General features: G+C 39.0%; 1 protein-coding gene across 2 annotated transcripts in view; it reads right to left on the reverse strand.

Moving 5' to 3' along the window:
• LOC127873806 (E3 ubiquitin-protein ligase UBR2-like) overlaps window positions 1-21,427 on the reverse strand; it is a 103,196-nt gene that overhangs the window by 13,349 nt on the left and 68,420 nt on the right. For both annotated transcript variants that reach the window (XM_052417798.1, XM_052417797.1), the window contains exons 33-41: window positions 15,801-15,965; window positions 14,648-14,760; window positions 10,402-10,559; window positions 8,814-8,901; window positions 6,125-6,277; window positions 2,906-3,132; window positions 2,346-2,449; window positions 1,902-2,035; window positions 851-965 (exon numbers count right to left, since the gene is read on the reverse strand). In XM_052417798.1, coding sequence (XP_052273758.1) covers window positions 851-965; window positions 1,902-2,035; window positions 2,346-2,449; window positions 2,906-3,132; window positions 6,125-6,277; window positions 8,814-8,901; window positions 10,402-10,559; window positions 14,648-14,760; window positions 15,801-15,965 — 1,257 coding nt within the window. The remainder of the gene's footprint in view (window positions 1-850; window positions 966-1,901; window positions 2,036-2,345; window positions 2,450-2,905; window positions 3,133-6,124; window positions 6,278-8,813; window positions 8,902-10,401; window positions 10,560-14,647; window positions 14,761-15,800; window positions 15,966-21,427) is intronic.

A 21,427-nucleotide genomic window follows, 5' to 3' on the forward strand; every position in this document is an offset into this window, starting at 1 on the left:
TTAAAATATCAAAACAATGCACACTGTGAGCTTAATTACTGCATTGATCTGTAAATAAACTTGTGTGACATTGTTTTTTTCTTGATATTGTGTTTAGTTTTTATTGCAAACAATACATTTTGAAATTAATAATGTAGCAATATGTCTTAAATATGACTCCAGTACATATTGTTCATACATGTACCTATTTTTTATCAATTCTGAATTTTAAAATATTCCATGTATTTTAAATATCTTGAAATTATATATTTTACTGTATTTTAATTAACTTGTCAGTCTAAACATAGATCATGAAAACATGCAAAACTGTTTATTACAAGAAGAATTATTAGAATACATGGTTAAACAGTACTTGGAAGCAAATTGAAACCACACCGGCCCTGTGCAGATTTATGGCAGTTTTATAGCCCCTAATAACCCTAACATGCTGAGAGTCTGACCACAGCCCACATGTGGCCCATTAGCGTAACTGTAAATATGCTTTAGCCAACCAGCCTGAATGAGCCATTTTCTTGGCATGATTCGCTAGACTGTAATTGCAGAAAGTTGTTCCAGTAACTGAAAACTGCTCTACTTGAAAAAGAGGTAAAGGAAGAATGACTTAAATAATACATATTTAAGATAAATACTTTCATGTCCAGCAACCACAGAAGTTATGAGACGCAGCCATGAATCCAACCCTCAATACTTGGATTGGTCGTCAAGCAACCAACCAATTGAACTATCCATGATGGTGGAAGCATTTTATGGTGACTGTCCTATATATGGTAGTACTATGTCCTATGACTGTCCTATATATGGTACTACTATGTCCTATGACTGTCCTATATATGGTAGTACTATGTCCTACCTGTTGACCATACTGTCCAGGATCTCGCCCTGGTTGTCCAGGAGACGAGACATGTGGTCATTGACACCCAGGTACTTGCAGACCGCATCAAACTCCTTCATTTCACCTTCAACATCTGAATAACACACAGTCACAGATAAAGGGTATTCGGTGATCCTTACTGATTTCCATTTAAAATAAGTATCGAGATAATAGTTGCAAAACTACTCATAAAACTATTCAAGAAGAAAAGCCATTATTATGAGTAATACAATGCCATTGCTATTTCAGTTTTAAAGTATTAATTTCGAATTTCGTAAAAAAAAATTACATGTAGTTAACAAGACAACGAAAAGCTAAATCATTAGAAGCTTTCTTTTAGGCATGTGATGCAAACAAAGATGGACAATGCTCAGAATCTTGAGCAATGGAGAAGGATACCTAACAAACCTTGGCAAGCTATGCTACTACATGGAGAAGGATGCCTAACAAACATTGGCATGTTCTGCCACTACATGGAGGATACCTCACAAACCTTGGCAAGCTATGCTACTACATGGAGAAGGATACCTCACAAACATTGGCATGTTCTGCCACTACATGGAGAAGGATACCTAAAAAACCTTGGCAAGCTATGCTACTACATGGAGAAGGATACCTAACAAACATTGGCATGTTCTGCCACTACATGGAGGATACCTCACAAACCTTGGCAAGCTATGCTACTACATGGAGAAGGATACCTCACAAACATTGGCATGTTCTGCCACTACATGGAGAAGGATACCTCACAAACCTTGGCAACTTCTGCCACTACATGGAGAAGGATGCCTTACAAACATTGGCATGTTCTGCCACTACATGGAGAAGGATGCCTAACAAACATTGGCATGTTCTGCCACTACATGGAGAAGGATACCTCATAAACCTTGGCAAGTTCTGCCACTACATGGAGAAGGATGCCTAACAAACCTTGGCAAGCTCTGCCACTACATGGAGAAGGATACATAACAAACCTTGGCAAGTTCTGCCACTACATCTGACAGAGTTGCACTCATCTAGGCAGCAATACCTGATAGTTCAGCAGGGGATGGTATGCCCGTCCAGTAGTGGAAAAGCAGGGCCACACACCGCAGCAATGGCAACATGGAACGCCGCACATGCAGGGACAGTTGCCACGGCAATGGGGTGTTCTGCTGCGGAACGCTACCAAACAGGCATATGTATGGTCAGGGTTGAGTAAGAACATGGTGCTTCTGTTGAACATTCCTAATGCTGTGAAAGTGATCATCTAAGATGGGATTTATTTTACTTATATTCTTATTTCTCACTGAAATAAGTTTTCCCTCGACTCTATAGAAACGCTCATAAAATGATGCAGTACAAGAAAAGTCACCAGAATTACAAACAATGCATTTGAAATGATTTTATTATGTTTACAGCAATTGTGCTGATGTTTGTGTTCGACATTATAATTTATCTATTAAATTGCGCAATACTAAAAGAGAGCCCTTACTTGGCTATGGTGTGTATGTGGTCATAGAGGATAAGTAGAGCCTCCCCTTCATAGTCCCCGTCCACCTCCATACCACAGTTCTCCTGGTCAAACGTCAGCAGCACCTGCAGGGTGAACATGAACACTTGATAACCAAGATCAAGTTGTTATGATTTCACAATTGTTTATAATGTGTTTTTGAGTGCAAAATTTATATGCAAGAGTAAAAGTTTTATGAAAATACCATTTTTGCTTGAAAATATCCACATCTTAACATTTTTTATGAAATATGTGGGTACAGGTTCAATATAAATAATAGGCAAGATATGGATCAGAGCTGTTACATTGACCAAAACACAACTAACAAGTGATCAAGATGTGACAATGATATGGGAGAACCGTAGTGTATTCAATAAAAGCCCAGAACACCCCACAAACAATGACTACCAATATAAAATGACTACCTGTATGGTATAAGATAACCACCTGTATAGCATAAGATGACTACACATATAAGATGACTACCTGCATAAGATGCCTACCAGTATAATATTAAAATGACGTCTATGTAAGATGACTACCTGTATAAGATGGACCGCTAGGACGAGCTGCAGGGCATATTGATGGTTGATGCCCCCTGGGGGAGGCACAGAGCCGATACCCTGATACACCTTTAAGAGTTCAGCGTCACCTCTAAGAAGACTGGGCAAAGACATCACTATGGCAACCAGGTAGTGGAAGAGCTCAACATCTAGGATGCACATTGGGGGCTCATTGTCCTTGTTCTTAAATGAGTCCGGGAACAGAACTGAAAACAAGGGACAAAATTGTCACAAAACCAGGTTTTCAATTTGAAAAAAGTCTGATGAAGGGAGACAATTCAAATGTGCATTGTTACCCCCCTTGTGTTAAATTCAATCTATTTTTAGTCGTTGCGACCTAGATTTCAATTAAACAAGAGGGCCAAGAGGGCCCTAGTTCGCTCACCTGAGAGGAGTCGGTTCATTCAATGTTTATCAAATGTCAAACTTGACCTAGATATTGTCCAGACAAACATCCTGGTCAAGTTTCATCATTATTTCATCTGCGAGTCATGATCAATGTACCTATGAAGTTTCATGATCCTAGGCGTAAGCATTCTTGAGTTATCATCCGGGAACCATTTTTCTAAGTTGAGTCACCGTGACCTTGACAGCCATTGTGTGAATACGTTTTTTGGCACTGTGACCTTGACCTTTGGCCTAGTGACCTGATAATCAATAGGGGTCATCTTCGAGTCATTATCAATATACCTATGACGTTTCATGAACCTAGGCATAAGCGTTCTTGAGTTATCATCCAGAAACCATTTTACTATTTCAGGTCACCGTGACCTTGACCTTTGACCTAGTGACCTGAAAATCAATAGGGGTCATCTGCGAGTCATAATCATTGTACCTATGAAGTTTCATGATCCTAGGCATAAGCGTTCTTGATCATCCAAAAACCATTTTACTATTTCAGGTCACCGTGACCTTGACCTTTGACCTATTGACCTGAAAATCAATAGGGGTCATCTTTGGGTCATGATCAATGTACCTATGAAGATTCATGATCCTAGGCATAAGCTTTCTTGAGTTATCATCTGGAAACCATTTTACTATTTCGGGTCACCGTGACCTTGACCTTTGACCTAGTGACCTGAAAATCAATAGGGGTCATCTACGAGTCATGATCAATGTACCTATGAAGTTTCATGATCCTAGGCATAAGCGTTCTTGAGTTATCATCCGGAAACCATTTTACTGCTTTGGGTCACCGTGACCTTGACCTTTGACCTAGTGACCTGAAAATTAATAGGGGTCATCTGTGAGTCATGATCAATGTATCTATGAAGTTTCATGATCCTAGGCATAAGTGCTCTTGTGTTATCATCCGGAAACCATTTTACTATTTCGGGTCATCATGACCTTGACCTTTGACCTAGTGACCTGAAAATAAATAGGGGTCATCTGCGAGTCATTATCAATGTACCTATGAAGTTTCATGATCCTTGGCATAAGCGCTCTTGAGTTATCATCCGGAAACCATCTGGTGGACGGACGGACCGACATGAGCAAAACAATATACCCCCTCTTCTTTGAAAGGGGGGGGGGGGGGGGGCATAATGAAAAAACTGCCCCCCTCCCAGCAGCCATGTTATTCAACTGACCGGAACCATTATTTTAACTCAACTCTCGTATCAAGGAAACAAATGTTCTGAGCAAATTTCATGAAAATTGGGTCAAAAATGTGACTTCTACTGTGTTCACATGTTTTCACTATATACATATAGAGAAAAATGCCCCGCCCACTGGCGGCCATGTTTTTTCACCGATCCCAACCATTTTCAAACTCGTCTGAGATATCAATAAAATCAATGTTTTGACAAACTTTCATGATGATTGGGCAAAAATTGTGACTTCTAGAGTGTTTACAAGGTTTCTCTATAGCCAAATAGGGAAAACTGCCACTATATACATATAGAGAAAAATGCCCCGCCAACTGGCAGCCATGTTTTTTCACCGATCTTGACCATTTTTGAACTCGTCTGAGACATCAATTGAACCGATGTTTTGACCAACTTTCATGATGATTGGTCAAAAATTGTTACTTCTAGAGTGTTTACAAGGTTTCTCTATAGCCAAATAAGGAAAACTGCCCCGCCCACTGGCGGCCATGTTTTTCAACGGATCGGGACCACTTTTAAACTCAACCAAGATATCATTAAGACAAACATTTTGACAAAGTTACATGAAGATTAGGCATGAAATGTGACTTCTACAGTGTTTACTAGGTTTTTTTTTTTTTGACCTAGTTTTTGACCCGGCACAACCCAGTTTCGAACTCGGCCAAGATTTCATTGGGAAAAAGCTTCTGACCAAGTTTCATGAAGATGGGACAAGAAATGTGGCCTCTAGAGTGTTTACGAGTAAATGTTAACGGACAGACGGACATACGATGGACAAAGACCGGTCACAAAAAGCTCACCTGAGCAATCAGGCGAGGTAAAAAAGTCTGATAAAGGGAGACAACTCAAAGTATGCATTGTTACTGATTGTTCATAGTTACCCCCCTTGTGTCAAATTCAATCTATTTTTAGTCCTGGCGACCTTGACCTTAGAGATATCAACGTATTTTTTTTGCATGACACACTCCAATGATTGTGAACAAATGTATCGAGTAATTTTAAAATCTCACAATGAATGACATAGTTATGGCCTTGACACAATCATTTATGGCCATTTTTAACCTTTGAACTCAAAGTGTGACCTTGACCTTAGAGATATCGACGTAATTCTTTCGCACACTGTCCAATGATGGTGAAAAAATGTGCTAAATGATTTTAAGATCTCATAATCAACGACATAGTTATGGCCCAGACAAGTTTGTTCCACCCGCCCGCCAACATTCCCCAATCTAATAACCAGTTTTTTCCTTTGGAAGACCTGGTTAAAAACCTGGTTAATAACCCATCCAGATAAGGAATTTAAGACTCAACCATAATGTAATCCAAATTTTATTTCATTTTACAATAAATAAAAAACTTAATTTTACAAAAAGTGCTTTTTCTTTCAATCAAAATGTATTAGCTAAATACCTTTCCTTGGCTCACTTATAATGACTATGACATTATAAAACATGACATATAGTTAGGCAAACTAATTACAATACATACAAGCCACAAAAGATACACATACATGTAACGAGTCAATAAAACATATTGAAAAGAAATAACCAGATAACTTGAAAGTCATATGTAGTGGTAGTGAATGACTTACATGACAGCAGCCGAATGCAGTGCATATTGGACTGATTTGGGCTGACAATCTGAGTGTAGGTGGACGCCACTTGCACCAGGGAGCGCAGACAGTCACTATGCCGACTGGACAGCTGACCAAACAGGGGCTTCCCATCATCCCTCAGCTGTTGTTCTAGACAGCCACACCAATATGAGTCATTTGAGTTTTGTCACAAAAGCAACAATGTGAATCAATTGAAAGAATGATCAAGGGTGGCAGAAAACCAGATTTTAAAAGATTCACATTTTTGTGCAATATGTTAATGCTTATTCAATTTAATTAAAACAAGCAACATGGAATCTCCACATAAATAAAATTGTTTTTAATTAAATTAATTTGTGTCATTACTAAAATAAAAGAAAACAAGGGACAAAATTGTCACAAAACCAGGTTTTCAACAAGAGCTGTCACCACAGGATGACTTATGCCCCCTATAAACGCTTGATAGAAGTTATGAGCATTTTTCGAAACCTAAACGCAGATTTCAAAACCTAATCGCGGACCCTTAGTTCAAGGTCAAGGTCACAGGGGTAACAATTTTTGTGTGTATGGAAAGGCCTTGTCCATATACGCATGCATACCAAATATGAAGGTTATATCTCAAGGGACATAGAAGTTATGAGCATTTCTCGAAACCTGAACGCAGATTTCGAAACCTAAAGGCGGACCCGAAGTTCAAGGTCAAGGTCACAGGGGTAAAAATTTGTGTGCGTATGGAAAGGCCTTGTCCATATACACATGCATACCAAATATGAAGGTTATATCTCAAGGGACATAGAAGTTATGAGCATTTTTCGAAACCTAAACGCAGATTTCAAAACCTTAACGGGGACCATAAGTTCAAGGTCAAGGTCACAGGGGTAAAAGTTTTTGTGCGTATGAAAAGGCCTTGTTCATATACACATGCATACCAAATATGAAGGTTATATCTCAAGGGACATAGAAGTAATGAGCATTTTTCAAAACCTAAACGCAGATTTCGAAACCTAAACGCGGACCCAAAGTTCAAGGTCAAGGTCACAGGGGTCAAAATTGTTGTGCGTATGGAAAGGCCTTGTCCATATACACATGCATACCAAATATGAAGGTTATATCTCAAGGGACATAGAAGTTATGAGCATTTTTCGAAACCTAAACGCAGATTTCAAAACCTAAACGTGGACCATAAGTTCAAGGTCAAGGTCACAGGGGTAAAAAAATTTGTGCGTATGGAAAGGCCTTGTCCATATACACATGCATACCAAACATGAAGGTTATATCTCAAGGGATATAGAAGTTATGAGCAATTTTCGAAACCTAAACGCAAAGTGTAACGGAAAGACGGACAGACAGACGGACAGTCCGATCACTATAAGTCCCCTTTTCTTCGAAAGGGGGCATAATTAAAAAAAAGTCTGATAAAGAGAGACAACTGCAACTCAAAATGTGCATTGCTACTGATTGTTCATCACAATTCCCCCCCTTGTTTCAAAATCAATGTTTTTCGACCCCGTGACCTAGTTTCTGACCCGGCATGACCCATATTCGAACTTGACCTAGATATTGTCTAGATACAACTTCTGACCAAGTTTCGTAAAGATCGGATGACAAACTATTTGAATTAGAGAGCGGACAAGCTTGTTCCGCCCGCTAGCATTCGCAAATCTAATAACCAGTTTTTTCCTTCGGAAAACCTGGTTAAATATTGATCAGGGTATATAAACCAAAAACAAAAAAAAACAAAACAACCAATTAAGATATTTAGTGGAAAGTGTCTTAACAGATACTGAGCTGAAAGTTTCACCACAATCAGAAACTTAAGTCCGCATTAAGTTAGCGGATTATGTTTTCTCTATTCTAATTGTGGCCTTAACCATACCTACTCCTCTACAGGTACTTCCAAATGTTGTCACAATATGATAAACAAGAGCACCGCATAACGGGTGCCAATGCTCGGCTGCGGCTGCAGTTTTGAATAAATGAACACTTTCAATTATTTTTTTTAGAGGTCACAGTGAGCTTGACCTTTGACCTAGTGACCCCAAAATGGGTGTGGAATGTAGAACTTATCAAGGTTCAGCTACATTTGAAGTTTCAATGTTGTAGGTGGAAGCACTTTCATTTAAGAACCAATGTTCAAAAGGTTAACAAAATGTTAATTTTTTTAGCACGACGCTTGACAGCGGACAGGACACGACGAGCTGGCTTTGACAATACCTCAGGTTTTCATCCCATTAGCTCATACCCTATCTGCTTATTTATTAAGCAGATTATTTGCTGGATTTGTAGCAATTTTGAACAGTATTTCATCCTTACCCTGGCGTCAGTAAACCTACTAACACTTTTCATAGGTAAGCCTTACAGACTGTTACTATAATAACTAGTATAAGCACATACATGTATTTACATGAAAAGCAGAGACTGCATATAAAAATAATTTCATAATTTCAGGCCCAATCTCCACACAAACTATGTAGCCAAGCTGGGATTCCATTTCCAGATTGACAGTCAAGCCCTTGACCAACTTGGCTCGCATGTTGAAGAAATTATGGGTTAATATTTCTGTTATTGTTAATAACAGCACAAGACCTTATAGCAGCATGGCTTTACTTGAAATTCTTAGAAAAGCGGAGTGTTATATGATTGTTAACTGGTTAAATGAAATGTCTAGCCAATCATGTTAGAATACCTATTGCCATGAGAGAGAAGGCACATGTGTTCCACAACATGATGGGGACCCTTGGGTTGTCATCATCCACCTCCACCCCCAGACCAAACTGAAAGGTAGAAACTAGCCTGAATAATTGCTTATCTGTTACAGCGAAATACAAAAGGACAAGATGGCCATGATGGCCCTTGCACATTTAAGTTTACAGACATATATTGTACAAGACTTGCAAAGAACAATAGCATAGACCTAAACAAACAAAAATGGCTGTGGTAAGTTATCTCAAATAGAATTATGAATGAACACAGTCTGGAGAGGCTGTTTTATAGCCAAACTTAACCTTTGACCACTAAGTGCGACTTTTGACCACTAAGTGTGACCTGTGACCACTAAGTGTGACCAGTGACCACTGAGTGTGACCTGTGACCAATAAGTGTGACCTGTGACCAATAAGTGTTACCTGTGACCACTAAGCGTGACCTGTGACCACTAAGTGTGACTTTGACCACTAAGTGTGACCTGTGACCACTAAGTGTGACCAGTGACCACTGAGTGTGACATGTGACCAATAAGTGTGACCTGTGACCAATAAGTGTGACCTGTGACCACTAAGTGTGACCTGTGACCACTTAGTGCGACCTTTGACTAATAAGTGTGACCTTTGACCACTAAGTGTGACCTGTGACTACTAAGTGCAACCTGTGACCACTAAGTGTGACCTGTGACCACTAAGTGCAACCTTTGACCAATAAGTGTGACATGTGACCACTAAGTGTGACCTCTGTCCACTAAGTGTGACATGTGACCACTAAGTGCGACCTTTGACCACTAAGTGTGACCTGTGACCACTAAGTGTGACCTGTGACCACTCAGTGTGACCTGTGACCACTAAGTATGACCTTCGACTACTAAGAGTGACCTGTCACCACTAAGTATGATCTTTGACCAGTAAGTGTGACCTTTGACCCCTAAGTTTGACCTGAACTATGATGGAGGGAGGCAGGCTTTACACACGAAGTACTGTAGCATTATGGTTGTCATTATTGGTAAGTTATCTTAAAATAGAATGATGAATGACAAAGTTACAGCTAGAACAAGCTGTTTTGGACCAAATGTGATCTTTGAACTCTTATGTATGACTTTGATCATTGAGGAATGGTGACCAGTTAAAACGTTGTCTTATCATGGTTTTCTCTTGTGACAAAGTGATGGCTGAGACAGGAATTGTCAAGCTATTTTATGGCAAAATTTGACCTTTGATGGTGGATATTTTTGCATAGTTATGTCAAAATCCATCAATTTAGGAAAAAACTTTTGGCCGAGGACATTTTACCTTGAAATTGTGTTTGTATAAATTCTATATGACCTATAAAATCAATAAGAAACTTTCTATTATAGCCATATAGTGAAGATTTAAAAATGGTCTTAATAATAGAATTTTCAATTTCTTGTTATGCACTACCGACAAGTTATATTTCACAGAATATGCCAGTTCCGTCGACAAAAATTCGAATTTTGATTTGTCTTAGATACTGTCCAGAGAAACTTTCTGACCAGGCATAATAAAGATTCATGTCATACTTTGTGCAATTTTGTATGGAAAACCTACTGAGTAAGCATCTCTGGAGAATTTCCGGAGCATCTCCTTGGTTTCCTCGGAGACATCACTAGTGGGAACGCTCATGTACGCCCAGAGTGCCTGGAAGTTCTGTGCCACGCTACCTGCCATCTGTCGTGTGATGGTCACCAGCGGGCAGACCTCATACACTGCAGATACACATAGGGCAGAGGTGTAAGCATGCAATAATCATCCCAAAGTGTGATATGTATCAATGTTGCTGCCATCGTCATAAACAACTTTGTCACCAAAGTAACAAATACCACACACCACTTTGTCAGCTATGTTCATGATATTATTTGAGCCGCGTTCTGAGAAAACTGGGCTTAATGCATGTGCGTAAAAAGTCGTCACAGTCCGCACAGGCTAATCAGGGATGACACTTTCCTCTTTTATGGCATTTTTATTTTCAAGGAAGTAAATCCTTACCGAATATCAAGTTTAGGCGGAAAGTGTCGTCCCTGATTAGCCTGTGCGGACTGCACAGGCTAATCTGTGATGACACTTTACGCACATGCATTAAGCCCAGTTTTCTCAGAACAAGGCTCATTTTATCGCGTGGTAAGGGGAATTAGTTTGCACTACACATTTTTGGAGACTGATTTACCGACAGACAAACAGAGTTACTGCAATCAGGGCCTTCCCGTGGCTGTTCAAATCACATAATTAAATGTGTGATCTCATTCAAAGCATGCAAAAGCGCACAGGTCGAGTTTTGTGTGCACTTTTTATCATCCTTATTATTTCATAGAAATAACTAAGACAAAATAAAAACAACATGCTTTTTGGAAGTTCTGAAAGCATAGAAAGTATGATGAAAATGGTAATGAGAACTTAATATAAAGAAAATTTGCAGTCACCATCATATTAAAGGAATATTTATTCTAATTTGCAGTCACCATCATATTAAAGGAATATTTATTCTAATATCAAATGACTATCTCACAAAGAATATAAATCCATAATGAAAGTTCCGTGTACAAAACTTTTGATTTTTGACACCGTATACAAATTCAAAATATACAATAATCTTCGTATCTTGTATATGGAGGAATAAAAGTATATAAACATTGCTGTTTATGCTTTACTTTTTACCCGAGCAGTTCACACGGTGTCAACAAAGCTAACATAAACATAGGTATAGAGCACTAATGCGCTTTTAGGCGTAGCTGTTTCAGTTTTCATCTTAGTGACTTTTACATAACGCCAACAGACACGCATGAATATTTTCGAATATTTAATAAGCTGATTCGAGATACAACCTCTGAATTTTTGCTACATCACTGCGTATGTGCTTAATTCAAAGGATGTAGCACTGTTCAGTGTAAGGAATTCCGGACTACTCTCTGTATGCTCAAACGACACAAATTGTGGCCCTGTTACAATGACGCGTTACAATTCATCTCGCAGAATTTCACTTTCGCCTCAAAGATGAGAAAACAATCATTAGCGAAATAGTATAGTGTCACGATAAGAGAAAATCATTTAATTATCATACCACAATGTTTGCCGTACTTGGTCAGCACGTCTGGAAATCATTCCTTAATGTGTGGATAGGCTGCCATTATTAACAAGTTTGCTATTTTCAATCAATTTTGTATCAAAAAGCATTGTTCTTAAATGTGGCATTTTCAATTCGCAATGAGATTTGTAATGGCCCTCGTCATGCGAAAATGGGTCTTATTCCATATGCGCCCATCATATAAATAGCCCACTCAGCTATCCCTCCTTCTAGTAAGGAGAAACATAACATATTGAGTGATTTTAAAGCGAACAGCATCGCCTATGGCCTGACTGAGCAAAAGCACATGTTGGGTTTAACAAACGCTTGCCGAAACACATTAGACCCATTTTCGCATGACGGCGCTATTGACGTGGGATTTAAATGTGTCGAAAGAAAACTGCGTTTAAATCAAATATAAACATACGATATATTTCGATAGTGAAGAAAGATACTCATAACAAGGCATATGAGGACACATATGAAGTGCTCTCCCGTAGTATATTTTTTATTTACTCACACTAATGTGTGGTTTGACAATGCTAACACACATTTCATGCGGTGAATATGCAGCTTACAAGTGAAAAACATAACACAATAGTTTAACTTTTGTTTAATTGTATTTAATTATTTAGAAAAGTAAATTGCTAAATTGCTAACTTTATTTCAAAGTCAGCGTATACGCCGACTACATTTTTAAAAGACATTTATTGTTATAAATATATTGATTTCGGTTTTAGCGATTATAAAGCATTTTCGAGGTTGCCTATAGCATGCCTGTAGTAATTGATGAACTCATATCCAACTGTCTATGTATTGAGAACTGTAAATATAAACAAGCTAAACCTTCTACTAACCTTCTACTATTGCGTTGCTAGCACCCATAAATACAAAAGAACGCCGCTATCTGTTGAGAACCAAAGAACATTTTCCAGAAATACCCGCTGTAGTAGCATGAACGAGGTTATGAAACAGGTCATTCGTATTATTGTTATAAATTGCTTGTTATATTCGGGTTTAGCCATTATGAAACATTTTTTTGTTTTTTTGTCTATCGTATCGCTGAAGTAATTGTTGAACTTATGTTCAACGTTTTATAAATTGAGAATATAAATTAGCGTCAACTTTTTCCTGAATCTCTCAATTTACGACCTGTACTACGTCATTGAGTTGTATGTGAGAGCGTGACCTTTTGCGTTGTTATCGCCCGTAAACTTTCCTTTGTTTATCGACAGGCCCATCTATTAACAGCCTCATATCATGAATGCCAAAACACCTGCGAAAAAGAACCACATGACCAAATAGGACGCTAAACGCAAATACCATGCGACTACGACTATTATTATGTAAGAACGCTCCGCAATTCCTTTGAAGCCGGGGCCTTGTGATTGCTATTACGTAAAGAATTGACCCCTAACTGAAGTAAGCAAAGGAAACGCAGCACCTAATTGACCCATTCCTTCTGTGCGAAGGCAGATTGAATTTTACTAATGTATGGTTTGCCTATTATAACACACATTATAATGCAGTAAATATGCGACTAACAAGTAAAAAAGCACAATAATTAAAATTTTGTTTTGAATTAAGTTATTTAGAAACCAAAATTCCAAACCTTATTTCAAAACAGCAAGACTACATTTTTTAGAGAATATTCTTGTTATATTAAAATGTTTTTTAACAGTTTCAGCGATAATGAAACATTTTTTATGTTGTCTATTGTATCCCTCTAATAATTGTTGAACTCGTGGTCAAAGTATTATTAATTGAGACCTGTGAATATAAACAAGCGTAAACTTATACTAGTGCGTTATTCTCACTGGACTCCTCTTTGTTTATCGCCAGCCTCAGATTTATGAATGAGATGAGCGAAAATACTACGTCACGCAGACGCAGCAGAAAGTGGACTATTTTAATCATTCATAAACAATCTCCTCCGCGACACATACCATACGATCATTGTTTTTTTATTCTTTTCTATAAAACACCATTCGAAACTATTGCATTTAACACGATATTAATATAATGTTTCCATTTGTGAATAAACATAATTGGAGAACTCAAACCTCTTGCATAAATTATACCACTCTTTCTTGCGCCGATAAGTAAGCGGGAATTGGGCTTATCATACCTAGGCCGTACCGACCTGAATTTTACACTAAGCACTTTAGACAGTCGCTAAAGCGACCATCTAAAAACTTGTCCAAGAGCCATATCCATAATAATTTAAACCTCTACAACAACCATGTGTTTCACAGGCTACTAAGATGTAGGTTTCTTATACACCTACTATGATACATGGATATCAATGCAATTACTCAAGGTATCCCTAACCTGTGATACATGGATATCAATGATATTACTCAAGGTATCCCTCACCTGCGATACATGGATATCAATGATATTACTCAAGGTATCCCTCACCTGCGATACATGGATATCAATGATATTACTCAAGGTATCCCTCACCTGCAATACATGGATATCAATGATATTACTCAAGGTATCCCTCACCTGCGATACATGGATATCAATGCTATTACTCAAGGTATCCCTCACCTGCGATACATGGATATCAATGCTATTACTCAAGGTATCCCTCACCTGCGATACATGGATATCAATGCTATTACTCAAGGTATCCCTAACCTGTGATACATGGATATCAATGCTATTACTCAAGGTATCCCTAACCTGTGATACATGGATATCAATGCTATTACTCAAGGTATCCCTAACCTGTGAGTCTGGATCTGGAGTCAACGCTACCCGGCTCTCGTATACTGTTCAGGACAGTTTTGTGTATTCCATCCAGCCAGTCAGCAAAGCTCAGCTGAAGCTTATCCACCGAGCTGACAGAAGAAAATGAGAGCTTGGTGTCAATATTAGCAAGAGATTAGACAATTATCACCAACATGATGCTTAAAATCACATTGTGTGTTTGTGCTTAACACCACATACTGTCAAGTCATTACTATTTGTGGGGCATAACTTATTAATGATTTCATGGGTTGACGGAACACAATCACATTGAAAAATGACTGACACAAATTTCTCATATTTTCATTTTAAAATCAGAAATCAAAGAAATGAATGTGCACACAAACTTAATAAAAAAACACACACACATTTTCATGCAGAAAATTACAAATGATTAGACAGTACTGTAAGTATAGCCAACCCATAAGAAAGCAAAAATTAATCTTATTAGACGTGAGGTCCGATAACTTTGAAATATACCGGACCTCATTAGATTTAACAGACCTTGTTCTTCTTTAACTAAACAATAGAAAATACCTTTATATAGTGTTATCATATTGACATTCACAATATTCATCTATTCTACTAAATTTAAAGATTGAAACCCATAAAATGCAATTTAACCAAGCAAACTTGTGTTGTCGCCTAAAATCAGTAAAACAATATATAATTTTTTTAACATAAACCAGTTTTTTATATATATATATATATATATATTGCTTTATTTTAAACCAAAACAGTTTTTTTTACAAATTGTTTGTTTTATCAGACATGAGGACCGACAGTTTCATGAATAAAACCGAACCTCAGCAATTTCATCGGAAATGTCAGAGGACAAACCTTTTGTGCATGGGTTGGGTATAGAAGATACTTTTTTTCTTACACAAAAGTGATAATAGGTTATCTATATTGAGCAAGAAAACCTGTACCACACCACATAGGTTAAGAAAGTCGTGTCCTTAATTTTTTTCTAAACGAAGCTTATTAATTGGCTAATGAAGCACATTCTTCAATTCACCATCAAAATTACAAATACAGTAAACATTCACATTTAGTCTAATTTCTAAGGAAATTCTTACAGTAGAAACTTAATATAACATAAATGTAGCCACATATTATTGTGCTGCCTAACCTCTCCTGTCCTAGAGTGGAGACTGACGGCAGGACTGGTATCACAGTGTTACAGATGCACTCACAAAGTGGACACAGGAACTCCATCTTCTCTATATCATGACTGTAGTTGTGACGAAATCTAAGGGGCCGCCGCCGCTCACGGGCCAAGATGTTGTCAAAGAAACTGGGGACAGATAAAGTACCGGTCATAATGTAAATCTGCATAAGGGATATAGTCTTATTCTTGGAAGAATTTCTGTTAGGCATGGTAAAAATAAGACTTATTAATTTCTGAATATAAATTAATAATATTTATTTTCGCGGAAACAAATGTTGTTTACTGGTTTCTATAGATACGATTACGGATGTAACATTATGTACGGAATGCTTCGGTTGAGTTCGTTAAAACAATGAAATTTCGCATTTCAGTACCATATGATATTACATCATTCCGCCTTTTGCAAACTGCCTGTGCTTTCGTTCGGATCGTCAACAAACTTAATTTAATTTAAATCTCAAATCATCTGAAATAATGCCGCGTGGAACAAAGCATAAATTACCTGAAAATGTGGAGGAGGTTGGAGAGGACGATACCCGAACCTTACCACCGGACCCAGGTAGAGGCTTTATTGATTTTGGGAAGATAATAAGGGCATCTAAAATCGTTCCGTCTATTAATACACGTTACGTTGAGGGGTGCGGTGTTAACGGGGAATCGGCGTCAACTCTTAGTTCCCCGGTAATCAAAAATACACAAGTTCGATCTCTTGCTTCGGCTATTAATCAGGGTCAAAACATGATCAGTTGTCAGGAATTAACGCGCTTATCAAATGATGACTTGGCTGCGCACGTGCCAACCGCATTGAAACAACAAATTTCTAGAGGCGAATATGTCAATTTGGCTTTACTGTTAAAAGGTGCCTTTGAATTATCCGCTTTTTGTAACGGTAGTGTTTTGAAACTTTCGGCAGAGGGCACTCTTGAACAGCACCCTATGGAGTGTAGGGATAAAATCAATAACACTGAACGATGGTCGGACGCTTTCTTGATTTATGCGTCAATCTACCTTAGCACGCAACCCGATAAAGTGCAGGAGAATTTGCATTACATGTGGACAATTCGCGAGTGTGCGTCACGTCAGGGGGGATTTGCATGGCGGGAGTATGATGAACAGTTTCGTTTGCGCCAGGCCTTGCACCCTACGTCTTGGGCGTCAATCAATAATGATCTTTGGTGGCGATGCGTGCAAAAACGGGCCCCTGAGCGACAGGGGACGCCAAAAGCGTATAACTTGTGTCACCACTTTAACCAGGGACACTGCATGTAGCTCAATTGTCAGTTTACACACGCATGTTCAGAATGCGGATCTCAACATCCGGTCATTAACTGTCCTTTGCGCCTCCGCCCTATCAGCGTCTCGGGGGCGCCTCGTTTTCAAAGGGGACGGGGATTTCATCGATTTCGACCACGGTCCCAATGGCGCCGGAACAACCGTGGAACCCAAAATAGGTTCTAAATCGATCACTAATTTTTTCTGTAATCATGACCTACTTAATCTCGCACCATCGCCGGTGAATATCAAAATATAACGTGAATATTTAACATCGTATAATTCTACAGATCGAATGACCTTTTAAATGGTTTTACAAATGGGTTTTCAATGCATTATAACGGACAAAGAGTCAGAAGATTTAGTAAAAACTTAAAGTCTGCAATCGCAAATGCGGACATAATTAAAGATAAGATAAATAAGGAGATTTTGGCGGGGAGGTTGGCTGGGCCTTTCAGCGAACAACCTTTTTCTAATTTCATGGTTTCCCCAGTTGGCCTGGTGCCAAAAAAGACACCATGTGATTTTAGGATGATTCATCACCTTTCTTTTCCAGAGGGTTACTCGGTTTATGACTTCATTGATAAAAAAAACTCATCCGCTCAGTACACAAATTTCGATGAGGCGGTTTACATGGTTCAAGATTTAAGGCGACACTGTAAACTTTTCAAAATGGATCTTAAGAATGCATTTCGCCTACTCCCAGTTCGGTGAGAAGATTTCGAAATACTTGGCATACAGTTTAATGGCATGTTTTATGTGGAAAAAGCATTACCATTCGGAGCTTCAGTCGGTTGCAAAACATTTGAACAGTTTTCCGCTCAGTACACAAATTTCGATGAGGCGGTTTACATGGTTCAAGATTTAAGGCGACACTGTAAACTTTTCAAAATGGATCTTAAGAATGCATTTCGCCTACTCCCAGTTCGGTGAGAAGATTTCGAAATACTTGGCATACAGTTTAATGGCATGTTTTATGTGGAAAAAGCATTACCATTCGGAGCTTCAGTCGGTTGCAAAACATTTGAACAGTTTTCCTCATTCCTTGAATTCTGCGTTAAGAGTAAAATGTCATCGGGCAAGCTTATACACTATTTCGATGATTTTCTGGGTGGCGATTAATCTGAGCTAGGTTGCCGCAAGGTGATGGATTCCTTTATCAATTGCATGCACGAGCTAAACGTGCCGTTAGCCACCGAGAAAACAGAAGGGCCCACGGAAATAATCGTGTTCTTAGGCTTAGAATTAGATTCGGCGGAACTAGTAGTCCGCATTCCTTAAATAAAAATTGTTGAGTTACAGGAAAAAATTCACTCGATAGTGCAGAAACAAAAAATTAATCTAAAGCAAATGCAATCGTTAATAGGGTCTCTTAACTTCGTGTGCAGGGCAATCCCAGTCGGCCGCCCATTTTGCAGGAGATTAATTAACACCACCTGTGGCATAACAAAAGCATTCCACCGCATACATATAACACGTGCTGTTAGGCAAGACCTCGAAAGGTGGTTGACATTTTTACCCGATTACAACGGCGTGTCGGTTTTCCATGACCGATACTGGATATCCTATGTTATGTTACACTGAATTGTGTACAGATAGTGCTGGCGGGTCTGGTTACGGTTTTGGGATTTATTTTACAGGTCACTGGTGTAACGCTCGTTGGCCTGATTTATGGCGGCAAAAGGGCGTAACTGGTGACATAACTGTTCTCAAATTATTTCCAATCGTAGTAGCACTGTTTGTCTGGGGCGAGGATTTAAAAAATAAAAAGATTATGTTCCATTGCGACAATGAAGCGGTTGTTTATATATTGAACAAGTTCACTTCCAAGTCCGATATGGTCATTGATCTTATTCAAACTCTCACTTTAAGATGCTTGGAAATAAATGTTATCGTTCGCGCCAGTCACGTACCAGGATCTCGGAAAGTATTGTGCAATGCGTTATCTCGGTTTCAGATGAACAAATTCCGAGAGCTGGCACCAGAAGCAGATCCTGCTCCGACACCGTTTCCGGGCCATCTGTGGAACGTCTTGAACTTACAGCAAAGGCGTTAATGTTCAATTGTATGTCGGTAAATTCGTGGCGTTCGTATCATACCGCTTGCAGAGTGTTCAACAATTTTCAATCTTCATATAGTCTAAACAGCAACTGGCCCGCGGATCAACAACATGTTGTTTTCTTTGTAGCCTATTGTTTTGAAAAGGGTCTATCACCTAAATCTATCAAGAGCTACATTTCGGGGCTGAGTTATTTTCATAAATATATGGGCTGGTACGATAAAAGTAACATTTTTGTAGTGAAGAAAATGCTTGAAGGCTGTTCTCGCTCTCGACAAACGGTTGATACGCGAGCACCAATCACTCGGAAGGTTTTGACGGTTATTATCTCGCAATAAGCAAAGGTGTGTTATAATGACTTCGAGCGCTCACTCTTCAATTCTATGTTTACTCTGGCATATTTCGGTCTGTTCCGAGTCAGTGAATTGGTAGCAACAGCAAAATGCAGTAATCAGTTGCAAATTAGGATCCCATACAAGCCGGAGTCTGCATTGTGTCCAGTTCGGTCATTTTCAGACTACCTCGCAGTACAACCCCATAGCGTCGGTCCATGTTTTTGCCATGTCGATGGTCGCCCAGTCACTAGGAATCAATTGCATCTGTTTTATCAAAGTGTCTTTTGTCTGGTCAGCTAAATAATCATCATATCAAAACAAACAGCTTCAGGATAGGTAGAGCCACGGACCTAGCCACAGATGGTATTCAGCCAACCGCGATCAAACAGATGGGGCGTTGGTCATCGGAGGCGTATAACGCGTATATTCGATGGATTTCCTGAGTATTCGTTGAAAGCAAGTCTTCTATTTTTTCAGATATATGGGTAATCTGGGACTCGATCCCGTATTGGGCTGGCGTTCGCGCCTTACAGACAGGCAAGAGCAACCTGAGAACCCCTGGCGACAAACAAATCGGTTGGTGGGGCATGCGCGGAATGTTGTGGGAGCAGTTCCGGCATGCAGTCGAGTCGAACGTCCTGTTAAATAAAGCGCTGGACATTCTTTTTATAAACCTAGGGGGTAACGATCTTGCAAATACGTCAGTTATTAAATTAAAGAACACCATTAAAAGAGAATTGAACTACATTAGGACCGCCCTTCCAGATTCCGTGCTTGCGTGGATTGACATTTTAACTAGACTCACTTGGAATGGCGCTGGTGTTTCTGACCAGGTAATCGACATGAAGCGAAAGCGCATCAATCGCTGGGGTCGGCTGCGCGCGAAAAAGTTAACCAAGCACGAAAAAGTGTCGGTGCCAATCCATTCCGTGACGCCAGGGTTTTTTCGGAGCGATGGTGTGCATCTGTCGGATGTTGGCCTCGAATTGTATTTGGATTGCATTCACGACGTCATCTTAAAGTTCTGTTAAAGGGCTAATCCAGAATTTGTGGGGGATAAATTTGTGAAATTTATTGTGGCGGAAAATTCTGTTTGCCGGGGGTCGGTTGGGCATGTGCATTTATTCTAAAACATTTATTCGAATGGACTCTGTGACTACTTGCGTAGTTTATCATCCTTGTCCTTTCGGGTCATTCCAAGTTATTAAAGTTTAAGCTTAAAAAATAGTAGCAATACCGTAGGGTAAAAAACGTTTAGGTGTCAAATCGCTGGTTGAGCGATAAGTTGTATTTTAATGTCCGATTAAGTATGTAACAAGGGACAAAATTGTCACAAAACCAGGTTTTCATTGTGAAAAAAAAATCTGATAAAGGGAGAAAACTCAAACTGAACTTTTGAAATGACCAAAAAAAATTAACCCCCTTTGTAAGTTTCTTTTTTTTTTTAATCTATTTTTAGTCGTGGCGACCTTGACATTGGAGATATTGACGTGATTCTTTCGTGGGACACACCGTCCCATGATGGTGAACAAATGTGCCAAATGATTTTAAAATCTCACAATGAATGACATAGTTATGGCCAGGACAAGCTCATTTATGGCCATTTTTGACCTTTGAACTCAAAGTGTGACCTTGACCTTGGAGATATCGACGTAATTATTTCGCGCGACACACCGTCCAATGATGGTGAACAAATGTGCCAAATGATTTTAAAATCTGACGATGAACGACATAGTTATGGCTCGGACAAGCTCATTTATGGCCATTTTTGACCTTTGAACTCAAAGTGTGACCTTGACCTTGGAGATATCGACGTAATTATTTCGCGCGACACACCGTCCAATGATGGTGAACAAATGTGCCAAATGATTTTAAAATCTGACAATGAACGACATAGTTATGGCCCGGACAAGCTTATTCCG

The sequence above is a fragment of the Dreissena polymorpha genome, chromosome 3, assembly GCF_020536995.1.
Source record: "Dreissena polymorpha isolate Duluth1 chromosome 3, UMN_Dpol_1.0, whole genome shotgun sequence".
Lineage (NCBI taxonomy): Eukaryota > Metazoa > Mollusca > Bivalvia > Myida > Dreissenidae > Dreissena > Dreissena polymorpha.